The 22,815-nt window shown below is 62.6% G+C and overlaps 1 protein-coding gene across 1 annotated transcript; it reads right to left on the bottom strand.

The window, feature by feature from the left end:
- Window positions 1–1,879: 1,879 nt before the first annotated feature.
- EHD2 (EH domain containing 2) lies at window positions 1,880–22,686 on the bottom strand. Its single transcript, XM_075016453.1, has 5 exons — window positions 21,676–22,686; window positions 17,026–17,123; window positions 8,810–9,222; window positions 5,500–5,664; window positions 1,880–4,529 (listed from the first exon to the last, which is right to left on the bottom strand). The coding sequence occupies exons 1-5, from the start codon at window positions 22,071–22,073 to the stop codon at window positions 3,993–3,995; spliced, it is 1,611 nt and encodes a 536-aa protein (XP_074872554.1). The 5' UTR covers window positions 22,074–22,686; the 3' UTR covers window positions 1,880–3,992.
- Between the last annotated feature and the right edge of the window lie 129 nt (window positions 22,687–22,815).

Here is a 22,815-nt window from a genome sequence, read left to right as displayed (position 1 = left end):
CTCCTGTCTCACCGATGTTGTCCAGGGCCAGCACATGTGGGCCATTACAATGTGCACCACGTCCCTGCGCCGGTACAGGGCTGGTGAGCGCTGTCTGTCAGCTGGTACGAGGCCTGTGTGCACCCCGTCTCCAGGCCAGCAGAGGGACTGTGTGCACCATGCAGCTGTAAGGCAGATGGAGTGATGCTGTCTGGGCCCAGGACCTGCAGGGTGTGCACCGTGGGCGTGAGGCCAGAGAGGGGCAGGTCCCTCTGCAGACCCACCTGGCAGCACGCAGTGGGGTGAGGGCTGCAGGCAGCAACAGGTCACAGGCAAGGACTTCACCCAAGCACAGAACTACCGCACTGGTACCCCCAGAACGTGCACGCCCAGATCACGCCCACACCCAACAGAGCACGGGGACCCAGGCAGGCGTGCACTCAAGCCCCCACAACATGTACATAACACAGTAAGTGAGCACACACCCACCCGTCTGCACACACGGCTCAGCCACACACACACCAGCTTCCTGCTGTTTCCCTTTAACAAGCCAGCGTGCCTGGCCTCGCCCACAGCTGTTTTCCAAAGCTGGGAGCTTGTCTCCCCACTGGGGTCAGGTGAGGCTCCGCAGCTGCCAGCCCCGAGATGGGCACATGTGAGTGGCACGGATGGGTGGGGCTCGGGCCAGATTTCACCCCCCAACACACACACACACACACTTGTGTTTCACACCCAAACAGGGCTCCAGAAACCTGGAACTATTGCAGCAGCAACAGAAAATCCAGAGAACAGAATTTTAAAGGGAAAAAAAGGAGGAGCTGTGGGTGAAGTACAGGACTCCTGGGTTCTCTCCCTAGTTCTGGGAGGGGAGTGGGGTCTGGTGGTTAGAGCAGGGGTCCTGGTCCCACCCCAGCTCTGTCCAGGACTCTGTCTGCTTAACCACCACTCTTTGCAGTCTCGGTGCCTTGTTTTCTTCTCCAGGATGGTGAACTTTCTCTGGGGGCTGAGAGCTCCATGGGTGAGGGGGTAGGTGGCAGTGCTGGATGGGATTCAGTGGGACCAGAGGTGCTCCCTCTCCACGCTTCATGGACAGGCCCGCCCGCCCCACCCGTGTTGTTCCCAAGCCCAGCCGAGGAACACAAGTTTCCCTTGGCCAGGACACTGGGGTCCTGGCAGCTGCCCAGGGGGTGAGTCACCAGCCAGAGACGCGCGCTCCAGCCTGCGGTGCAAAGGTGAAGAGAGAGCAGAATGCACCCCGCCCCCTCCCATGGTCCTCGACTCCAGGGCCCCCCTCGGCAGTTCCCCCCAGGTGTCGGGGGTGAGATGCCCTCAGCTGCTTCCCCGGCCCTGGGCTGAGGGGTGGGCGCCAGCTGGCCTTGTGTGGTGAGCAGGGTGCGCTGCCTGGGCAGGATGGTCTGTTCCCACAGTGGCTCCCAGCCCTCTGGACTGCAGGCTGGGCAGTCCCACGGCCCCTCCTCCCTCAGCCACATCCCGCTTAGGGCTGGCTGGGGTCCCCACTGCTCCTGTGCCTGCAGGGGAGGGCGGTTTGGGAGTCGGCAAGCTCCCTCTCCAGCTCCAGGGACCTCAACCCGTGGGCTGAGAACCTGCCCCTGGAAAGCTACCTTGTCCCCCCTCTGCCCAGCGCTTTGGGCACAAAGGGGGCAGCAGGGCTCAGCCTTCTGGGGGCTCAGCTGGACGGGCGGGTCTGTCCCGGGATCCATGGGAAGAGGCAGGGGATGGGCGCAGGGGGTGATCTGGCCTGACGGGGATGTGGGGGGCAGGATAGCTGGGGTAACAGTGCAAGTGGGGTCCCTGGCTGACAGGGCTGGGGCAGAGGGGCAAGCCGTGGGCTGCTGGACCCACTCCAATTCCACACAGGGCTGAGGCCCAGGAGTCCATGTCAGCTGGTAAAGGCACAATCTCTTTATTGCAGCAGGACGGACAGAAGTACAGGCCCGGGGCAGAGGAGGTGGCGGATGGAGGCTGGGAGCCCAGCTTGCACCAGGGTGGCCAGTGAGCCCGAGGAGGACAGACCTTGGGCCACATGCTGCCCTCAGTGGCCCGAGGCTGATCCCCAGCTGTACCTGGTCCTAGAGCCGCAGGGGCTGTTATGACCAAGGCTGATCTCAACCCACAGCTGGGAGACCCCCCAACCCAGTGACCTGACCAGTCCCCTCCTCAGCCCCTCGACCACTATCCTGCCCAAGGGATGGGGACCAGAGGGCCTGATTCTCAGTTGCTTCATTTGTGCAATGGGAGTTGGGATGGTGGGGGAGGGGCTGGTGTAAAGTAGAGCGACCCCAGGGCTGCTCTGTCCCATGCTCTGCGGGGCTCTGGGGTGGAGCAGGGAAAGGGCCTCACACCACCTGGGCATGATCCTTGGGATGGCTCTGGTTCTTGGGGGGCCATTTGTTCCCACTTTAAGTGTTCAGGGCTCCCCAGGCCTCACACCCTCTTTCGCCCTCTGCGACACTGGGCTCCTCCATTCGCAGCCTGGCCTGCTCAGGGTGCCAGCAGCAGCTGGCCAGGAGATAAGGCGGCTGTTGGAGTAACAGAGCATTTGCCGTAACAATGCCAAGGGGCGCAGCACGGGGCAGGGGGAGCAGGGCTGTGTGCTGGGGCAAGCAGCACAGGGTGGCTAGTCTGATACAAGGCTCCCAGGGGCACAAAGCACCTGGCTGGAGGGGAAATGCTCCCCATGTAGGACTCACCGGCCCTGCCTGACAGCCCCACGGCCAGGCTGGGCCCCAGATCTCTAGTGGATTGCAGGGCTGCTACCGTGCAGTGGGGCAGGCGGACTGCGGGGCCAGACAGGGATGTGTGGTGCTCAGGACAGGCCCTGTTCTCTGCTGGTAGTCGGGTTCTTACCTGCCCGCAGGGGTCTAGCAGGTCTCCCCATGGCTGGGATGTGAGATATGGGGTGTAGCTCCCAGGCTGTCTTCTCCCTGCTGTGCAGGCGACAGGCGAAGGGTTCAGGGTAGGCAACAAGCCCCTGAGCTGAACTCGCGTCTGCTGGCCCCAGCTGGCACAGTCTCAAGGGAGGTGCTGGGGAGGATGGATGGGCTATCCCAGAGCAGTCCAGCCTGGCACAGGGGCGGGGGATGGGCTATCCCAGAGCAGTCCAGCCTGGCACAGGGGTGGGGGATGGGATATCCCAGAGCAGTCCAACCTGGCACAGGGGCGGGGGATGGGATATCCCAGAGCAGTTCAGCCTGGCACAGGGGCAGGGGATGGGCTATCCCAAAGCAGTTCAGCCTGGCACAGGGGCCGGGGATGGGCTATCCCAGAGCAGTTCAGCTGGGCACAGGGGCGGGGGATGGGCTATCCCAGAGCAGTTCAGCCTGGCACAGGGGTGGGGGATGGGCTATCCCAGAGCAGTCCAGCCTGGCACGAGGGCGGGGGGTGGGATATCCCAGAGCAGTTCAGCCTGGCACAGGGGTGGGGGATGGGCTATCCCAGAGCAGTTCAGCCTGGCACAGGGGTGGGGGATGGGCTATCCCAGAGCAGTCCAGCCTGGCACGAGGGCGGGGGGTGGGATATCCCAGAGCAGTTCAGCCTGGCACAGGGGTGGGGGATGGGATATCCCAGAGCAGTTCAGCCTGGCGCAGGGGTGGGGGATGGGCTATCCCAGAGCAGTCCAGCCTGGCACAGGGGTGGGGGATGGGCTATCCCAGAGCGGTTCAGCCTGGCACGGGGGTGGGGGATGGGATATCCCAGAGCAGCTCAGCCTGGCACGGGGGCAGAGGATGGGATATCCTGGAGCGGTTCAGCCTGGCACGGGGGCAGGGGATGGACTATCCCAAAGCAGTTCAGCCTGGCAAAGGGGTGGGGGATGGGCTATCCCGGAGCAGCTCAGCCTGGCACAGGGGCGGGGGATGGGCTATCCCGGAGCAGCTCAGCCTGGCACAGGGGCGGGGGATGGGCTATCCCGGAGCAGCTCAGCCTGGCACAGGGGCGGGGGATGGGCTATCCCGGAGCGGTTCAGCCTGGCATGGAGGGCAGGGATGGGGGTCTCACTCGGCCGAGCCCTTGTGTCTCCTCTTGGAGGGCGGCACCAGGTGGCGTGGCAGGTCGGCGGGCAGGCCGTGGCCCTCCAGCTTGACCTCGATGAGGTGGCTGGCCAGGGCGAACTCCTCGGCGTCCAGCATGCCGTCCCGGTCCACGTCGCTCAGCTTCCAGATGCGGCCCAGCACCGAGTTGGGCAGCTTGGTGGTGATCATCCAGCTCTTGGCCTTGGTGCCGCTCAGCTTCCCGTCCAGGGGTGAGAGGTTGTAGAAGATCTCGTCGTACTTGGGCTTGTCCTTGGTCACCACCCAGTCCTCGTCATCCACGCCCTCGTAGGCGCCCTCAGCCAGGCCCTCCACGAAGGGGCCACTGCGGGTGCCCTCGAAGGCCCCGCCCTGCACCCCGCCCTCGGGCACCTCCAGCTCCTCCTGCCGCAGCAGGGGCATCAGCTTGGCGATGTCGACTGTCAGCATCTCATCCAGCACCTCCAGCAGCCGCGGCTTCAGCCCGTGGAACTTGGTGAAGTCATGCACCATCAGCAGCTCCTGGGGTGGGGGGTCAGTGAGGGGGCAGCGTGGCTGGGCCTGGCATCCCCTGCCCAGGCCCAGCCTGGCCTCTCACCCCACCCCACCCCAGGCCCAGCCCTGCCTGGTAATCCCTCCCAGGGCTCCTGGACACCCCACCAACAGCTGAATGTGGCCCATCACCCCCCAACACATGCAGCAGTCCAGTCCCACACGCCTGGAACCCTGCCCCAGAGGCCTCAGCAGCTGGGAGGGGCACTGGTGGGTAAGCGCACAGGGGCAGCCTGTAGGGGGCACTGAGGTGTGGGCACAGCCTGTAGGGGGTGTTTGGGCGCTGGGACAGCCTGTAGGGGGTACTGGGACAGGCTTTATGGGGTGCTGAGGTGCGGGCATGATATGTAGGAGGCGCTGGGGTGCTGGCAAAGCCTGTAAGGGTTCTGGGCAGGGCGTGGGAACAGCCTGTAGGAGGTGCCAGGGCAGAGCATGGGAACAACTTGTAGTGCGTGGGCAGAGCTTGTAGGGGGCACTGGGAATAGCCTGTAGGAGTTGCTGGGGCGGGGGACAGGAACAGCCTATGGGGGTACTGATGTCAGGGAACAGTCTGTAGTGGGCACTGATGCCTGGGAACAGCCTGTAGGGAGTGCTGGGGTGGGGCGCAGGAACAGCCTGTAGGTCATGGGCAGAGTCTGTAGGGGGCGCTGACACTGGGACCAGCCTGTGGGGGCGCTGGGGCGGGGCAGGGTGGGAGAACAGCCTGTGGGGGGTGCTGGGGTGTGTGGGGGACCAAACTGTGGGGGTGCCCGGGCGGGGAGGGGCGGGGCGGGGTGGGGGACCAACCTGTGGGGGCGCTGGGGCGGGGTGGGGCGGGGTGGGGGACCAACCTGTGGGGTGCCCGGGTGGGGCGGGGGACCAGCCTGTGGGGGTGCTGGGGCGGGGTGGGGCGGGGTGGGGGACCAGCCTGTGGGGGCGCCGGGGCGGGGGCCGGTCTCACCTGCATCTTGCCGCAGTCGGGGAAGTCGCCGGGCGAGATGTGATGCTCCAGCTGGATCTTGGCGAAGATGACGGGCAGGTTGGTGATCAGCTGCTTCTTCTTGGCCTCCTTCCCGAACACAGAGGGCATCTCCCGCTTCAGGTGGCTGATGATGTGGGCGTGGACCTGGGGGGGCCGAGGGGTGTCAGCCGGGCCGGGGGATGGGGGCTGCCTGCAGGGGCTGTCACTCCACACTGCCAGATGCAGCACTCGCCCTGGCTGCTTGGAGCCACTGGGTTTGTTGGCTGAGCTGTCAATTATCCAGGTCCCCCTTCCCCTCACCTGGCCTGGCCCTCGCCACCCCACCTTCCTCCCTTCCCCCACAGTCCAACCTCTCCTCCTCCCCCAACCACCCCCAGCCGAGCATTGCCCTCCCCCACACCACTTCCTACTGCCCCAGCCCCCGCCCTGCACTGACCCAGAGCTTGGCTCCCTCTGCTCCACAGGAAGCGTCTGTCTGGGGCAGAGGTTGGGCAGGGCAGGGGAGTGAATACCAGACCCACCCGCCCAGGCCCAGCTAACGCTAGCCCCAGCTCTGGGCAGGGAGCGGGGGCTAGTGGTTAGAGCAGGGGGCTGGGAGCCAGGACTCCTGGGTACACTCCTTGGCTCAGTGAGGGGGTGTCCTAACAAAGGGCGTGTGTGCTGAGAAATGCATTTATCCAGGGAAGATTTTAACCAGCCAAATCCATCTCAATTGTCTGAAAAAGGATGGGGGGTGGGTGGCCCTTGGTGAGCGCCTGCAGCCCCCATGGGGTGCACTTTAGTCTCCCTCACACTAACCACTGCACCTGCCTTCCTCTCCAGCACTGGCTGCACGGGCCAGGGCCTGCCCTGCGCGTACCACATCCTGCCTGACCCGCCCCGTTGCCCCCACCTTGAGCCGTCTCACGCCCGGACCCTGCGGTTTCACTGCTTCCTGCTGCAGAGACAAAGGGGCTGCGGGAACTGTACACCTCAAAACCTGGACCGGACCTTGGAGGCTGGGTGAACACGGCCCGGGGCCAGGCTCGCTGTGCGGGTGGGGGAGCAGATGCCAGCCCGGCAGCTCAAAACCCAACCTGCACAACTTAGCAGTTAGGAGCTTGGGGCTCAGGACTCTTGGGTTCTTGTCTGGCCTCTTGCATCACCATGGGCCAGTCTCTGCCTCAGTTTCCCCTCACACTCCAGCGAACTAGACTGTGAGTGCCTGCACAAAGGGCTCTGAGCTCCAGCGGGGTCTGTGCAGCACCAGCCTAACAGGGCCCAGCTCACTGGGACCATAGGAAAGTGACTCCAGCGCTTCGTGCCTCAGTTTCCCCTCAGCATCGAGGCTCAGCCAGGGCAGTAACGGGGGGAGGGTAGGTGAGTGCCGGCCAGCCCCATGACCCAGGAGCTTGTTGGTGAGCGGCTGTTCCATGGACGTTTTGTTCCCTGGCTCAGGCCGTGGCAGGAGGAAATTAGTACTTGGGGGCCCGGGCCGCACACAGGGCCCCGGGGAGCCGGCACGGCAGGTGGCAGGAAAAGATAAGGCCGCGCGGGTGGGAAAGGAGCTGTGACCGCCAATCTGGCGCTTCCTCTCGGGGCAATGGAGGAGCCTCATTAAACCTCCCCCACGTCACTGGGGCGCTGGGAGAGGAACCGGCCCTACTGCAGGGGCTGTGTTTCCGCCCACCTTGCCAAGGCCTGGGGGGGCTGTCCGAACGCTTGTTCCAGTACGCAATGGGAGCGCTGGAGGGGGGGTGGGGGATGGGCGCCGGCCCCAACCTGGGGCCATGGGGTCTTTCCCCTCCAAGGGGTGCTGGCCCTGAATTGAGGACATGGGGCCTTTCCCCTCCATGGCCGCCCGCCCTGAATTGAAGACAGGGGGCCTGCCCCTTGGGGTCACCCAGACCCTGGCCTATCTGCACAAGCGGAGAAGGAGCAACAGGGGGGTGGGAAATTAGGCCTGGGGGGCAGGGGTTCAGGCTGTCTCTGAAATGGAGGCGCCCCGAGTTAGAAGCTGTTTCAGGGGATCTAGAGATAGGCATTTCTCAGGAATTGCACAGGCTGGGAGCTGGGGGCGGCTGTTCTGGGGAAGGGGCCCCATTTCCCAGACTGAGGGGTGCTGCAGAGGCCGGGAGGTGGGGGCTGCTCTGGGGAAGGGGCCCCATTTCCCAGGCTGAGGGTGCTGCAGAGGCCAGGAGTGGAGCTGGGTGGGGTCATTTCCCAGGCTGGGGCAAGGGGGAATTGTGTGGAAGGATGGGGGTGTTGTTCACAGCTGCGGCTGGCCGTGTTGTATGAGAAAGCTTTAATGAGGAAACCAGGCGCAGGATGTGGGGGTGGCGGGTGGGCTGGGAAACCCCTCTCCCTGCAGCACAATGAGAGCCCCCCGCCCCGGGGGGGGACGGGGCCATTGTTCAGGGCAGGAGAGCCCAGGGGGCGTCGGGAGATGAAGAGGGATGTGGGGTGGGGGAGACCACAGCAAAACCTGCCCTCAGAGACTTCTCCCCCCAGCGCCCTTACAGGTATGAGACCCCCCCCACCCCACCCCACCCCTGGCTACAAGAGACTGAGGCCCGTCCCCACAGCCAGGGGGTCTCTAATGGCTAGATCCCCTCTCCCAAGCCAGGGATAGAACCCAGGAGTCCTGGCTCCCAGCCTCTACCCCACGACTGCTCTAACCACTAGACACCACTCCCCTCCCCAGAACCACTCCTTCAGGCTGGTGGGGCGCACTTCATGGACTGAGAGCTCTGCCCCACAATCAGCAGATGGGCCAGGTATCCTCTCGGGAGTGGTGGGGGGCAAGTAAGTCTCCTGCAGAGATACTGAGCCTCCAGGCCTTGGGGTGGGGTGTAAAGCCCTCCCTCCACTCTGCGATGGAACACTCCACCAGCGGGCCAAATACCTCTGTACCCCCCACCCCCATCGCAATGGAACAGTCCCCCGGCCGTGGGGTCTGCTATGCATTGCAATGGAGCATGCCTGGGTTCCTTCACCCCCTTTCCTATTGCAATGGAACGTCCCAGCCACTCGATGGGAAACTCCTGTCTTTGGGGGACCCCACCCTGGGGCCCTTTCAATGCAGCTACGCTCCAGCGCCCTGGCTCCAGCATAGAACCGGGCATCCTGACACCCATCCCCCCCTGCTCTAACCACTAGCACCACTCCCCTCCCCCACCTGGGCAGAGAACCCAGGCGTCCAGGATATTACCCAGCAGTTTTTGCCATGTGGGTGGCCAGAGGCTCCCTCCCCTCCATGCCCCCCGTGGCCCTGCTGTCCCGTTCCGGGCCCCCCCTTCCCCGAGCTCACCCTGACCAGCCGGGCTCTCTTGACGAGGTCGTTGAGCTTGCGCAGGGCAGAGTTGCGGGGCAGGTTCTGGATGTCCTGGAACAAGTCCTGCTCCTCCAGCTCAAAGAGCCGCCGGTTGTCAGAGACCAGCAGCGGCTCGGCCCAGAAGGAGCCGATGAAGACGCGCAGCACCTCGGGCGTGTTGAACACCTTGCCCAGGGACCACATGAGGGCCCCATAGACCCGCATCAGCTGCTGCGTCTCCACCATGTCGGCCTTGTTCAGGACCACCCGGATCTTGTCCTCGTTGCCCTTGAGGGCCCGGATGGCCTCCGAGAACTCGTCTGAGATCTCCAGCTTGTGGGCATCGAAGAGCAGCACGATGCGGTCCACCCGCTCCGCGAACCACTGCAGCACTGCCGGGAAGTCGTAGCCTGCGGGACACCCGGGGACAGGGCCTGAGGGCAGGTGCGAGCGGGCAGGCGCGACGCTGCCTGGGGCCCTGGGAACAGCCCTCACCAGACCTGCTCCGGGTTCCTGCCTTGGTGCCTTACACCCAGCATACACCTGCCTGGGGCCCTGGGAACGGCCCCGTCCAGACCTGCCCTGGGCCCCTGCCTTGGTGCCTTACACCCAGCATACACCTGCCTGGGGCCCTGGGAACGGCCCCAACCAGATCTGCCCTGGGCCCCTGCCTTGGTGCCTTACACCCAGCATACACCTGCCTGGGGCCCTGGGAACGGCCCCAACCAGATCTGCCCTGGGCCCCTGCCTTGGTGCCTTACACCCAGCATACACCTGCCCGGGGCCCCTGGAACGGCCCTGCCCTGTTCCCCGCGTCTGCCCTGGGCCCCTGCTTCAGTGCCTTATACCCAGCCTGCACCGTCCCTGTACTCCAGGCATTCCCTGCCCCTATCTATGCCTCACCCCCATCCTGTTCTGCCCTTGCACCCACGCCCTGCACAGCCTTACCCTGCCCCCAGCCCTCCAGCCCTCCAGCCCTCCAGCCCCTGTGCCACATATCCAGCCCTGCCCCTACTTCCCCAACCCTTATAAGCCACACCCACCCTGGCAGGGCCTGGGGCATTTCCTGCAGGATGCACGGCCTGCCCCCAGCCTCGCCGCAGGTGTGGGTGGGGAATTTCTTCCCCAGAAAGATCCTGGCTTGTCCACCTCTCCCACCACTGCCTCCTACTGAGATCAGGGCCCCGTCGGGCTGGGCCCTGCATGCATGGCAGACGCGGAGGGGTGAGGGAAGAGATGTCTCATTACAACCCCCCCAGTGTCCCTAGTAAGGGCCTAGCTGCTGGAGCCCAGCCTGTCCTTCACCCTCATCCCCAGCCCACCCCTCGCCCTCCCACTTGGCAGCCCCAGGCAGCCAGCGTCTGCACAGCACCAAAAAAGGCAGCCCTGCAGCCACGCAGAGGAAAGTCTGAGGCAGCTGGGCCGGAACCTGCCATGAATCACAAAGCCCAGCTGGGAGGATGGAGAAATACCCAGAGCTTCCCCCCGGCCTTGGGCTTCGCTGGGTCCTGGGAAGGGCCGGGGTGATCAGACTCCAGAGACCCAGCCCCTCTTCGCCCCCTGGCAGCACTGGGGGCAGGGCTAGGGGCCAGCCCCTGAGTCTGCAGTGATGGGACTGGGGGTGGGGAATCAGGTCCAGTAAACTGGTGTGTTGCCCTCAAGAAAGTGGAGCCACTCCGGAGAACTCCCCGGACGCTGAGACGAGGCGGCTCCCCCGGTGGAGCTGGGGGAGGAAGCGGGGCGGAGTGCATCTGGCTGGAGCAAGCCCGGCTGCAGAGCCAACCTTGTCCGGCCCAGATGGGCTCTGGGGACTTTCCAGAGAGGGCAGGAGGTCCAAGGAACACGTAGGCTGCCTGCCCCACTGACAGCCACAGGCTCCTTTCCCCCAGGCCAGCCTGCTGCGGTGCAGGATCGCCCAGGGCCCCACACCTTGTGCCAAGGAGCTGTATTGCTCACCTTTACGTGTGGGCCAGGTGCAAGCCAGCTAGTGTGGACACGAGGTTTCACAAGTAATTGTGCAACAACCAGTCAGCCTTTGCTACTTCCCAGTGACCTACAATAACCAGACAGCCTGTGTCACCTCCCAGTGACACTACAACAACCAACCAGCCTGTGTCACCTCCTGGTGACCCTACAACAACCAACCAGCCTGTGTCACCTCCTGGAAACCCTACAACAACCAACCAGCCTGTGTCACCTCCTGGTGACCCTACAACAACCAACCAGCCTGTGTCATCTCCCGGTGACCCTACAACAACCAACCAGCCTGTGTCACCTCCCGGTGACCCTACAACAACCAACCAGCCTGTGTCACCTCCTGGAAACCCTACAACAGCCATCCAGCCTGTGTCATCTCCCGGTGACCCTACAACAACCAACCAGCCTGTGCCATGTCCTGGCAACTCTGCAACAACCAACCAGCCTGTCACAGAATCATAGAATCCCAGGGCTGGAAGGGACCTCAGGAGGTCATGGGGTCCAGCTCCCTGTCTAAAGCAGGATCAACCCCCACTAAGTCATCCCAACCAGGGCCTTGTCAAGCCGAACTTAAACACCTCTTGGGATGGAGAATCCACCACCTCTCCAGGCAACACATTCCAGTGGTTCCCCACCCACCTGGGGAAATAGTTTTTCCTAATATCCAACCTACGCCTCCCCCTCTGTAACTTCAGACCATTGCTCCTTGTTCTGCCGCCTGTCACCACTGAGAACAGCCTCTCTCCAGCCTCTTTAGAGCCCCTGTCAGGAAGTTGAAGGCTGCTATCAAATTGCACCTCTGTCTTTTTTTCTACAAACTAAATAAGCCCAAATCCCTCAACCCCTCCTCATAGGTCATGTGCTCCAGCCCCTTCATCATTTTTGTTGCCCTCCGCTGAACCTGTTCCAATGCGTCCACATCCTTCTTATACTGGGGGGCCCAGAACTGGACACAATACTCCAGATGTGGCCTCGCCAGTGCTGAGTAGTGGGGAATAACAACTTCTCCAGATCGGTTGGAAATGCTTCTACTAATGCACCCCAATATGCCTTTAGCCTTTTTAGGTAAAGGACACACAGGCTACGTCTACACGTGAACGCTACATCGAAATAGTCTATACGTCTACACGTCCTCCAGGGCTGGCAACGTCGACGTTCAACTTCGACGTTGGGCAGCACCACATCGAAATAGGCGCTGCGAGGGAACGTCTATACACCAAAGTAGCACACATCGAAATAAGGGTGCCAGGAACAGCTGCAGACAGGGTCACAGGGCGGACTCAACAGCAAGCCGCTCCCTTAAAGGGCCCCTCCCAGACACAGTTGCACTAAACAACACAAGATCCACAGAGCCGACAACTGGTTGCAGACCCTGTGCATGCAGCATGGATCCCCAGCTGCCACAGCAGCAGCCAGAAGCCCTGGGCTAAGGGCTGCTGCACACAGTGACCATAGAGCCCCGCAGGGGCTGGAGAGAGAGCGTCTCTCAACCCCTCAGCTGATGGCCGCCATGGTGGACCCCACTCTTTCGATGTTGCGGGACGCGGATCGTCTACATGTGCCCTACTTCGACGTTCAACTTCGAAGTAGGGCGCTATTCCTATCCCCTCATGGGGTTAGCGACTTCGACGTCTCGCCACCTAATGTCGATTTCAACTTCGAAATAGCGCCCAACACGTGTAGCCATGACGGGTGCTATTTCGAAGTTGGCGCCGCTACTTCAAAGTAGCGTGCACGTGTAGACGCGGCCACATAGCGCTCCTCTCATCCACTGTAACCCCCGGGTCCTTTTCTGCTGCACTGCTACTTAGCCAGTCGGTCCCCAGCCTGTAACAGTGCTTGGGATTCTTCTGTCCCAAGTGCAGGACTCTGCACTTCTCATTGTTGAACCTCATCACATTTCCTTTGGCCCAATCCTCCAATTTCTCTAGGTCACTCTGGACCCTGTCCCTACCCTCCAGTGTATCTACGTGGCCCCCTAGCTAAGCGTCATCTGCAGATCTGCTGAGGGTGCAATCCATCCCCTCATCCAGGTCATTGATAAAGATGTTGAACAGTACTGGCCCTAGAACCGAGACTTGGGGCACTCCACTTGAAACCAACCACCAACCAGACACTGAGCCATTGACCACTACCTGTTGGGCTTGTCTGTGAAGCCAGTTTTCTATCCATCTTACAGTCCATGTATCCAATCCATACTTACTTAACTTATGGGCAAGAATGTTGTGGGAGGCTGTATCAAAAGCTTTGCTGAAGTCAGGGTATATCACATCCACTGACTTCCCCATATCCACAGAGCCTGTTACCTCATCATAGAAGCTAATCAGATTGGTCAGGCAGGACTTGCCCTTGCTGAATCCATGTTGACCACTCTTGATCACTTTCCCCTCTTCCAAGTGCTTCAGAATGGATTCCTTGAGGATCCCCTCCATGATTTTTCCAAGTACTGAGGTAAGGCTGACCGGTCTATAGTTCCCTGGATTGTCCTTCTTTCCTTTCTTAAAGACGGGCTCTACATTTGCCTTTTTCCAGTCATCTGGGACCCCTCCCAGTCTCCACGAGTTTTCAAAGATAATGGCCAAAGGCTCTGCAATGACATCTGCCAATTCCCTCAGTACGTTTGGGTGCATTAAATCCAGACCCATGGATTTGTGTGCATCTAGCTTTTCTAAATAGCTCTTAACCTGTTCTTTCCCCATCGAGGGCTGCCCACCTCCTTCCCATACGGCACTGCCTAGTGCTGTAGTCACCTGTGTCACCTCCCAGTGACGCTACAACAACCAACCAGCCTGTGTCACCTCCTGGGAACCCTACAACAACCATCCAGCCTGTGCCACTTCCCAGCGACCCTACAACAACCATCCAGCCTGTGTTACCTCCCAGTGGCTTTCCAACAACCATCCAGCCTGTGTTACCTCCCAGTGACTTTACAACAACCCTCCAGCCTGTGTCACCTCCCTACAATAACCAATCAGCCTGCACCCTCTCCAGGTGACCCTGCTGTACCCCGCTGTCCACATGCTGTGGGGGGTTGGGTGTGTTTGGGGTGCACATCTGGGGCAGATCCTGGCTGGCCACTTGCGCTTGGGCATGAGCTGCTCATGGGACGGCAGTGTGAGGTCGTCAGGGTGTTTACGTGCTCCCCTGTGGCCGGGTTGGTCCTGCATTGCTGGGGGGAAGGGGGCGCCTGGCCCCAGGGCCTGGCGAGCAGCCGGGTGAGGGAGCCCCTGGGGATGGTAGCTTGTGCTCCGCTGCAGGGGAACCCCTCCGCATCCCCCGCCCCCACCCCTTGGCAGAGGCCCAGGGTAAGTGCAGTGGAGAGGAATGCTAGCGAGGAATTCCAGCCTCACCCCGCCCCATGTTCCTCTAGGCGGGGGACCCCAGCGCGCACCAGGCACGGCACATGCCAGCTTGGCCCAGGGTCACGGGGAGGCTGGTGCTCGGCACATCTGAAACTGGGCTGCCGCGGTACTTTGATGAACTTTTCCAAAGTATGCACAGTCCTGTCCGCTGAGATGCAGCCACCTCTGGGGTGGAGCACAGGGGCTGGTCATACAGGGACACCTCACCCAAGACTGAGAAGCAGCCCCCTCTGGGGTGGGATGCATCCAGGCCTGTCTACACAGGGATCCCTCATCCTGCGCCGAGCTGCAGCCACCTCTGGTGCTGGGCATGGCAGCTGTTTATACTGAGAGTCCCTCAGGAAGGATGGAGATGCAGCCACCTGGGGGGGTGGAAGGCCTCAGGTATTAAACATCAGCATCGTGCAGTGATTTAGGGAAACAACTAAATGGTTTTGTGGTCTGGAAACAGGAGGGGAGCCAGGACCCCTGGGTTCCGTCCCTAGATCTCAGAGGGGAGTGGGGTCTAGTGGTTAGAGCGGGGGGGGGGGCAGGTTCAATCTCCAGCTGCTCAGGGGAACCACTGCCTGCAGTTTCCCCAGGCACTAATGCCCCCTCAGATGGGGCTGGCTTTGTGCTGCAGGGTCACGTCCCCCAGGGCTTCTGCCAGCCCACAGAGCCAGGGGCCTGGACACCCCAGCCCTGAGGTTGCTGCCCTCTGTGCCTCATGCACCCGCCATCCCCTGCAGGAAGAGCCAGCCCCTGCTCAGCTGACCCGATCCCAGCCAAGTCGAGCCACAGCCTGACTGAGAGGTCATGCTCTGGGGCTCCCTCTGCAGCTCCCATGCCCTGCTTCATCGGGGCCAGGAGGAGTCACCCTCGCTTCCTGCCCCGAATGGCTGGCTGGCATGTCTAGGTCATAAACAGGGCCTGCCCCAGAGGTGGCTGCCTCTCAGCGCTGGGCGAGGGATCCCTGTGTGAACCACCTCACATCCCATCCCAGAGGCAGACACACCTCAGTGCTGAGAGAGGGATCCCTGTATGAACCACCTCACATCCCACCCCAGAGGTGGCTGCATCTCAGCGCTGGGCGAGGGATCCCTGTGTGAACCACCCCGCGTCCCACCGCAGAGGAGCACCTCGCACTCCACTGATGAGGCTCATGAACAAGCTGCATGCTGCAGGGCTGCATATCACATCGGATCCTGGCCTGGGACATTTCATGCCCAGTCAATATCCCCTTTGTAAGTGACTCATTCCTGCCTTGGCCAAACGTTTCCTTCCAGGAATGATTCTAAACAAAACAGGGAAGAAAACGTCTCTGCTCCAGGTTTACATTTCCCACTTGGCCATGACTGGCCTCGGTGTGTCACTCACCCAGCCGGTCCCAACCTCAGCCTGAGGCCAGGAGAGAGGGCAGCACGGGGCTGCGAGTCTGGAGTGAGAGGCATCAGCTGAGCTGGGGGTCACGGGGCCAGGCTGGACTGGCAGGACTCCGGTTCAGGAGTGAGGGGCACCGGCCAAGCTGGGGGACAGGGCTGCAGGTTGGGAGTGAGGGGCACTGGCAGAGCTGCCGGGGAGGGAGCTGCCGATGCAGCTGAGCGACTCAGAGCCCCGGCTCCTGCGCTCCTTTGCCCTGTGCCCAGCGACCGGCCCTCCAGCTCCTTCCGTTGTTTGGACTCCGCCGGCTGCATTGTTTCCCTGAGGGCAGCTCCAGGCTGAGTCAGTGTTTCCCGCGACCGGAGCTGGGGCAGGAAAAGGGGGTTCGGGCACCGCCCGCGCCAGGGACACACCCGGCCGTTGGCAGCCAGGGCTGGGGCCAAGGAGACTCAGCCCGGGGTTAATTTGTGTGCCCAGCCCTGAGGGCTGAAGGGCCTGTGGGAACCCAGGAGTCCAGGTGCCCAGCCCCCCCGCCAACCTCCCCGCCCCCACTGCGGCCCCGGCCTCCGCTGCTGAGCTGCTCTGGTGCCGGCTGCCCCTGACCAGACGCGGAGCCCTCCTCCTGCCTTGCCCAGGCTGTCGGCCCGGCTGTGCGGGGAACTGTGGCCCGGTGGCCCCGGTGCTGGGCCCTGTGGCAGGGGCCTGGGAGATGCCCCAGGCTGGCATCACACCCATGAGCGTGCAGCGAGGGGCCTGCCTGGCCCTGTGCACAGCAACCACTGGGCAACTGTGTGCACACGCCCCACCACGGGGGTACAGACACGCCCTGCCACGCCTGCACACACACAAACATGCCCTGCCACGCCTGCACACGCCCTGCCACGCCTGCACACACACAAACATGCCCTGCCACGCGGGCACACGCCCCTCCACATGTGCACACACAGACACACCCTGCCATGCAGGCACACGCCCGGCCGCGCGGGGAGCACCACGTGCGCACGCACGCGCACACACAGACACACACTGACACGCACGAACAGTGTGTTCAAGCAGCTCGCTCCGAGCAGGGCTGGTCTCATGCCGTGCCAATGACTCACTGAGGAAGAATGCCCCAGCCTGGCCTGGCTCCTATAGCAACAGGCCCTGGGGCCAAGCGGAGCTCCACGGGGCGGGGCTGGGAGGAAGGGAGAGACACAGGTCCAAAGGGACACCTCACACGACCCCCCCCACCCCAGCTCTCACCACTAGGCTCCCACGCCCCTCCCAGAAGCAGCAAGAGCACCCAGGCGTCCGGGCTCGCAGCCTGCCCCTTCTTTAACCACTAGCCCCCGCTCCCCTCTCAGAGCTGGGGCCGGAACCCAGGAGTCCGGGAGCGACCGGCTGGGCTGCGCAGCCATCCCGTGGCACTGACCCCATGCGGGGGAGACGGGCCTCCACGCCCGCCCTTGCTCCACCAGCCAGCAATGAGCCAGGAACGCCTCCCGGCCCCCACCCCAGCCCCCCAGGCCTTACCCCGGGACACGCGCTGCTTGGCTCCCGACAGGATCCCCGGCGTGTCGATGAGACTGATGCTCTCCAGGACTTGGTTGGGCAGCTGGGCGCACATGAACCTGGCAGGGATGAGCAGCCGGTCAGACAGGTGTGGGGCAGCCGGCCCTGGGCCGGGGCAGGGCTGGGAGCCAGGACTCCTGGGTTCTGTGTCAGGCTCTCACTGAAGTGCTGCATGATGTACACGTCTCTTCCCTTTTGGGCCCCACATCCCCCACCCCCGCCTGCCCTCACCCACCTAGACTGGGACCTTTTCCAAGTGGGGACACTCACTCTGGGGCGCCCGGCCCGACGGGCCCTGATCTCGGTCACTGTGTGTCTGGGGGCACCCAGCCCGATGGGGCCCTGATCTCGGTCGCTGTGTGTCTGGGGGCACCCAGCCCGACGGGGCCCTGATCTCGGTCACTGTGTGTCTGGGGGTGCCCAGCCCGACGGGCCCTGATCTCGGTCGCTGTGTGTCTGGGGGCGCCCGGCCCGACGGGGCCCTGATCTCGGTCGCTGTGTGTCTGGGGGCACCCAGCCCGATGGGGCCCTGATCTCGGTCACTGTGTGTCTGGGGGTGCCCAGCCCGACGGGCCCTGATCTCGGTCGCTGTGTGTCTGGGGGTGCCCAGCCCGACGGGCCCTGATCTCGGTCGCTGTGTGTCTGGGGGCGCCCGGCCCGACGGGGCCCTGATCTTGGCCCAGGTCCCAGGATTCAGAGGGCTCAAAGTCACTTCTCACCCCCCAGGGGGGTAATCAGAATTGCAGCGCCCCTGAGCCTGGTGCCTTCAGCGATGCTGGGGAGCCAGGTCACCCCACATAGAGCAGCCCAGCCCTAGGGGAGCCCCGAGCTGGCTGGAGGCCCCAGCAGAGGCCCTGGGGCCAGGGATCTGGCTCCCTGCAATCCAAGGGTGTCCATCTCCCAGGGGCACGGGGAGCAGCCCATGTTTACAAACCCTCTGCTCTGGAGGCAGCTGTGCTGAGCCCCCCCGGCACTGCAAACAGCCCTGCCCAGGCCTGGCTGAGCCAGTGGGGTGAGGGGGGTCCCGGGGGCATGGGGCTGGGCTAACTCCTGGCCTGGCAAGGAGCGTTTCCCGTGCTGGGGGCGGGGGGAGTTGTGGCGGACTCCTGACAATTTTAGTGCAGCCCCTACCCCGCCCCCACTCAGCGACGCATGGGGCGGGGGCAGCTGTAACCAGCAGCGCAGGAGCATCGCAGAGCTGGGGAGTCAGAGCCCAGCGCCGCCGGCTGGGACCCAGCCAAGGGAAAAGGGTCGCAGCTCCCGTGGGTGTTACTGAGAGTGTGGCCGGCACACCCAGGGACCACAACTGAGATCAGGGCCCCGGCAGGCCAGGCGCTGCCCAGACCCCAGGCAAGATCCAGGCCCTGTGGTGCCCAGCACTGTGCAGAGTGAGTACCCACCCGCCGGACGTCTGTGACCCCACGGCACAGACAGGGAAACTGAGGCACGATGCAGTTTGCAGTAAAACTGTGACAACCAGAAACTGAACCCACATCTGCTGGCTCCCAGGCGTTCCATCACACGCCCCCCCGCCCGCTGCTCTGTCCTCTCCCGCCCCCCGGCCTCTCAGTTCAGCGGTGAGCAGCCTGGCCTGCCCCGGGCCTGCTCTGCCAGCCATCTCGTGAGCCGGGGCTGTGGGCTGTGGCTCACTGCCACTGCACATCTGGAGCTGTGATGCCTTCTTTCCAGGCAGGCGGGAGAGGGGCAGGGCCTGGCCTCCATGTCCGGCATTCCTGAGCGCCTGGCTCAGCCCCAGCCCGGCCATCCTCGCCACGGCCCTGGGCTGGGGAAAAAGGGGCCTGCCGCCCACGGGGCCCCCAGCTCACATCCCAGCCCAGATGGGGCCCGGCTGGCCCCCCGTCACAGGGGGCTGCTATGCAAACCTGCCCCCGGGCACAGCCCCCTCCCCTCGGCCAAGCCCAATGCTCCAGCTCGTCCCGAGGGGCTGGGGAGGGATAAGCTGGGCCAAACAGCCGTTTGCCAGGGGCTCGAGGGCAGGGAGCGAGGCAGGTCTTTGCCAGGTGGGACAAGGGATCTCCGCTTTCTGGGGGAGTGGGGAGTAATGGTTACAGCAGGGTGGGCGTGGGAGCCAGGACTCCTGGCCGCTGCAGGACAGGGGGCCCAAGGAGGAGAAAAGAGCCACGCAGGGCACTGCCGAGCCAGGAGAAGAAGTCAGGGTTGTGACACCAGGCTCGAGCAGCCTCGCCATCACCCTGCGTGCTGCTGCTGCAGCGCTGCCATGTTCCACCCCAGAGACAGCTGCACTTGGGCACGTGCTGACGCAGCAGCCCCATGCGACGCACTAACACGGGAGATGCTGAGGGAGCAGGGCCAGGGGCTTAGCTGGAAATTCAACCACTGACAGCGGCAGGCTGCTCCCCGCCCCGGGAGAAGGCTGGGGGCGCAGAGGGTGGGAGGTGACTGGGAGAGATGAGGGGCTGGAAATGAACCTCCATCCAGTGCCCTGGTCCCCGTGTGCCAGGAGACAGCATAGGCTAGCAAATGTGTCACCACACAAAATACACACACACACATACACAGTCTAATGTGTAGCCACACACAAAGGCATACAGCCACGCAAATGTGTACCTACACACAAATACACACATGTAAATGTGTTACCACACACAAATGCACCCACACACAACTATGTACCCCCACACACACATGGAAATGTGCACACACACACCCAAACACACACACAAATGTGCATGCACATATACCCAAATACACACACATGCAAATGTGCAACCACACAAAATACACACACACGCTGATGTGTAACCGCACACAAATGGATACAGCCATGCAAATGCGTAGCTACACACAAATACACACATGTAAATGTGTTACCACGCACAAATACACCCATGCAAATATGTACCCCCCCCACACGAATGCAAATGTGTACAAGTGCACAAAGCAAATCTGCACCCCACACAAATACACACACAGAGAAATGTGCACACACCCCAAATACAGACACCGATGCAAATGTGCACCCCCCACACAAAAAAATGTGCCTGCGCACACACAAATACACACCCAAAGGAATGTATACCCACACACAAATACACACCCACGTTAATGGCCACACACATGCAGATCTGAACAAACACACATGGATTCCACATAGAATCATAGCACAAGAGAGCTGGACGAGACCTAAAAAAGCCATCAAGTCCAGCCCCCTGCCCTCGGCTTGCACATGGTCACAGAGGCTTTCACACACACACACACACACACACACACACACCACACACACACACACACACACACACACACACACGAGGGATGGCTGTACACATGTGAGCTCACGTGTACACACGTGCCCCACCCAGCCTTTCACAAACACGCCAGAATACACCATTGGGGGGGGTGGGGGGGGGGGGTGTCACTAGGATCCTCTCCCCACCCCGGGCACTGCATGCCACCAGCCCCAGCTCAGCTGTTGCTGCGCCCTGAGGCGCTAGTCAGGGAGCTGGAGTCCCCAGGCCAGGCTCTGGTCACCCCTCCTTGCCTGGAATCGCTGAAGCAGTGAACATCCCCAGGGGGCGGGCAGCCGGGGAGGGAGGGGGTCTCCTCTCCCCACACCTCTGCCAAGGGAAGAGCCAGAGCCCCAGGGCACACAACACTGAAACTGCAACTGGCGGGGGGTGGGGGGGAGCCCATCCCTGGGAGGGGCCGAGGGGAGCACGGACCAGCCAGCCCCCCAGGGTGGGGGTCGATAGGAGCAGATAATCCCAACCTGGGGGAGCACACTGCCCCCTTCCTGCCCCCCAGGGCCCAGCTGTAGAATTGACCCAGGCCCCACCCAGCGCTGGGAGATGAGAGGCACGGGAGGGCCACCAGGAGGCACTCAGCAGCCAGGCAAGGGGATGGGGCTGCCCCACGGTGGCTGCTCTTTGAGGCACTCCCCAGCAGTGCCCTGGCCCCGGCCAGCGGAATTCCCTGCTACAAGATCGGAGCCCCAGGGCTCAGGGAGGCAGGCGGGGGCTGGGGCCATGTGCCAGATGGGGGTTGGTTTCATAAGGGATGTAGGCCCCCCCAGCGTCAGGGCATGAGCCCCCTTCCAAGCCTAGGAGGTTGGGGGAAGGGTCCCCGAATGGGTGGCTATCCCCTAGTTCCCTGGGCTGGATGGACCCGCTGGCCTGGCCGACGTCAGAAACTCTCCAGACAGGGCTGGCTGCAGCCCGGGCTAAACCGTGGCAGGGAGGCATTATTTGTGCAGGCAAGTGGCAGGAGCTGCTGTGGGGCAGGGTCCCTGGAGGGGGGCCCCACAGAACTCGCAGCCCTGTGCCTAACAGTGGTTAGCTGTGGAACATTGTGGGAAGGCACTGGAGGACCTGCAGCCCTTGCTGGGTGGTGCGAGCCAGGCCCGAGTTAACGGTGGTGGTGGTGCATTGTGGGAAGGCACTGGAGGACCAGCTACCCTGGGCCATAGTGTGGTGGTGCTGGCCTGGGTCAAGGGGCCGTGGAGAGAGGCTTACTCCAGAGTCGCCTGCAGGGCTGGTGATGGGGCTGTGCGCACGCAGACGGGGCCGACCCACAGCCTGCCCCCAGGGAGCAAGAGCCAGCGAGCGGGGATTGGGGGGCTGGAGCTGCACTCACCGGTTGAGGAAGGTGTTCCCGAAGGGGTTGAGCTTGCGGAAGGGTTTCTTGGGGTCCACAATGAGGGCGTTGCCTGGGATAATCCCCTCGGTCTCGCCATGCATGACGGCAATGAAGGAGTCGGTGGTGGGCTCGGGCCCGATGCGGCTGCCGGGGATGTCCTGCTCCAGCAAGTACTTGATGAAGGTGGTTTTGCCGGTGGAGTACTGGCCCACCACCAGCACCATGGGCTTGTTGTCGAAGTCGGCCTCCTCCAGGGCCGGCGAGTGGAAGTCATGGAAGTGGTAGAACTCTTCCACGGGCAGCAGCTTCTTCTTGTAGAGATCCTTCAGCCCCTCGGTGACCGTGTGGATCACCTCCGGTGTCTTCTTCTCGTTCTTCTTCATCCAGCTGAACATCTCACCCTAACCCTGACGCAGGCCCTGGGGGAGAAACACGCCAACGGGGAGACGGATGGGCCCTAATCAATGATCTATGAGACAGTTGTTCAGCCAACGATCAATTCATCCAAGGTGTAAACCCGTCCAAGGCCAGGAAGAGCCCCAGCAGTTGGGGGATTAGCCAATGGGAAAGTGGTAGACCTCTAAAAGGCTGGACCTCGGGAAGGGCAGTCAGTCCAAACCCAAAGATCTGAAACCTTGAGAATCAGCCCTCCTCAGCTCAGGAGCTCCAACTGGATGGCTCTTCCTTTGCAGGGAGACCGGCGGATCTCTTGAGTGATATCCAGCCCTGGAGTTGTTGGCTTGGCACAGGGAGGGGGGTTCCTCTGTCTCTGGTGCAGAAGGAACTTTTGCTGCCTGAAAAGTTGGGAGGAACGGAGCAAGCCCCAGCCCCAGGCGCTGGCTGCGAAATCCCGGCTGGGATCAGAGCGGCTAGTGTCGCTTTCCCGAGACAATTCCGTCTCCAGCCAACACAATTATTTCTTTAAAGGAGGAAAATATCTTTCGGCGAACTTGCAGGAGAACTTGCAGAGGCTCTGAGGAGGGGCTGGGAGGCTGCCTAAGGGGAAAGGAATTGCCAGATGACATAAGGCAGACAGTGGAATGGATTAACATAAATTAACAGGGGGCGTGGGGGACTTCAGAGGGAACATTGTGCAGGGGAGGAGTATGAGAACTGCGGCCCAGGGCAGGCAGGGCC

Source organism: Carettochelys insculpta, chromosome 22 (genome assembly GCF_033958435.1).
Source record: "Carettochelys insculpta isolate YL-2023 chromosome 22, ASM3395843v1, whole genome shotgun sequence".
Classification (NCBI taxonomy): domain Eukaryota; kingdom Metazoa; phylum Chordata; order Testudines; family Carettochelyidae; genus Carettochelys; species Carettochelys insculpta.
Note: the sequence above shows the minus strand (reverse complement) of the source record. Positions and strands in the feature narration are given on the sequence as shown.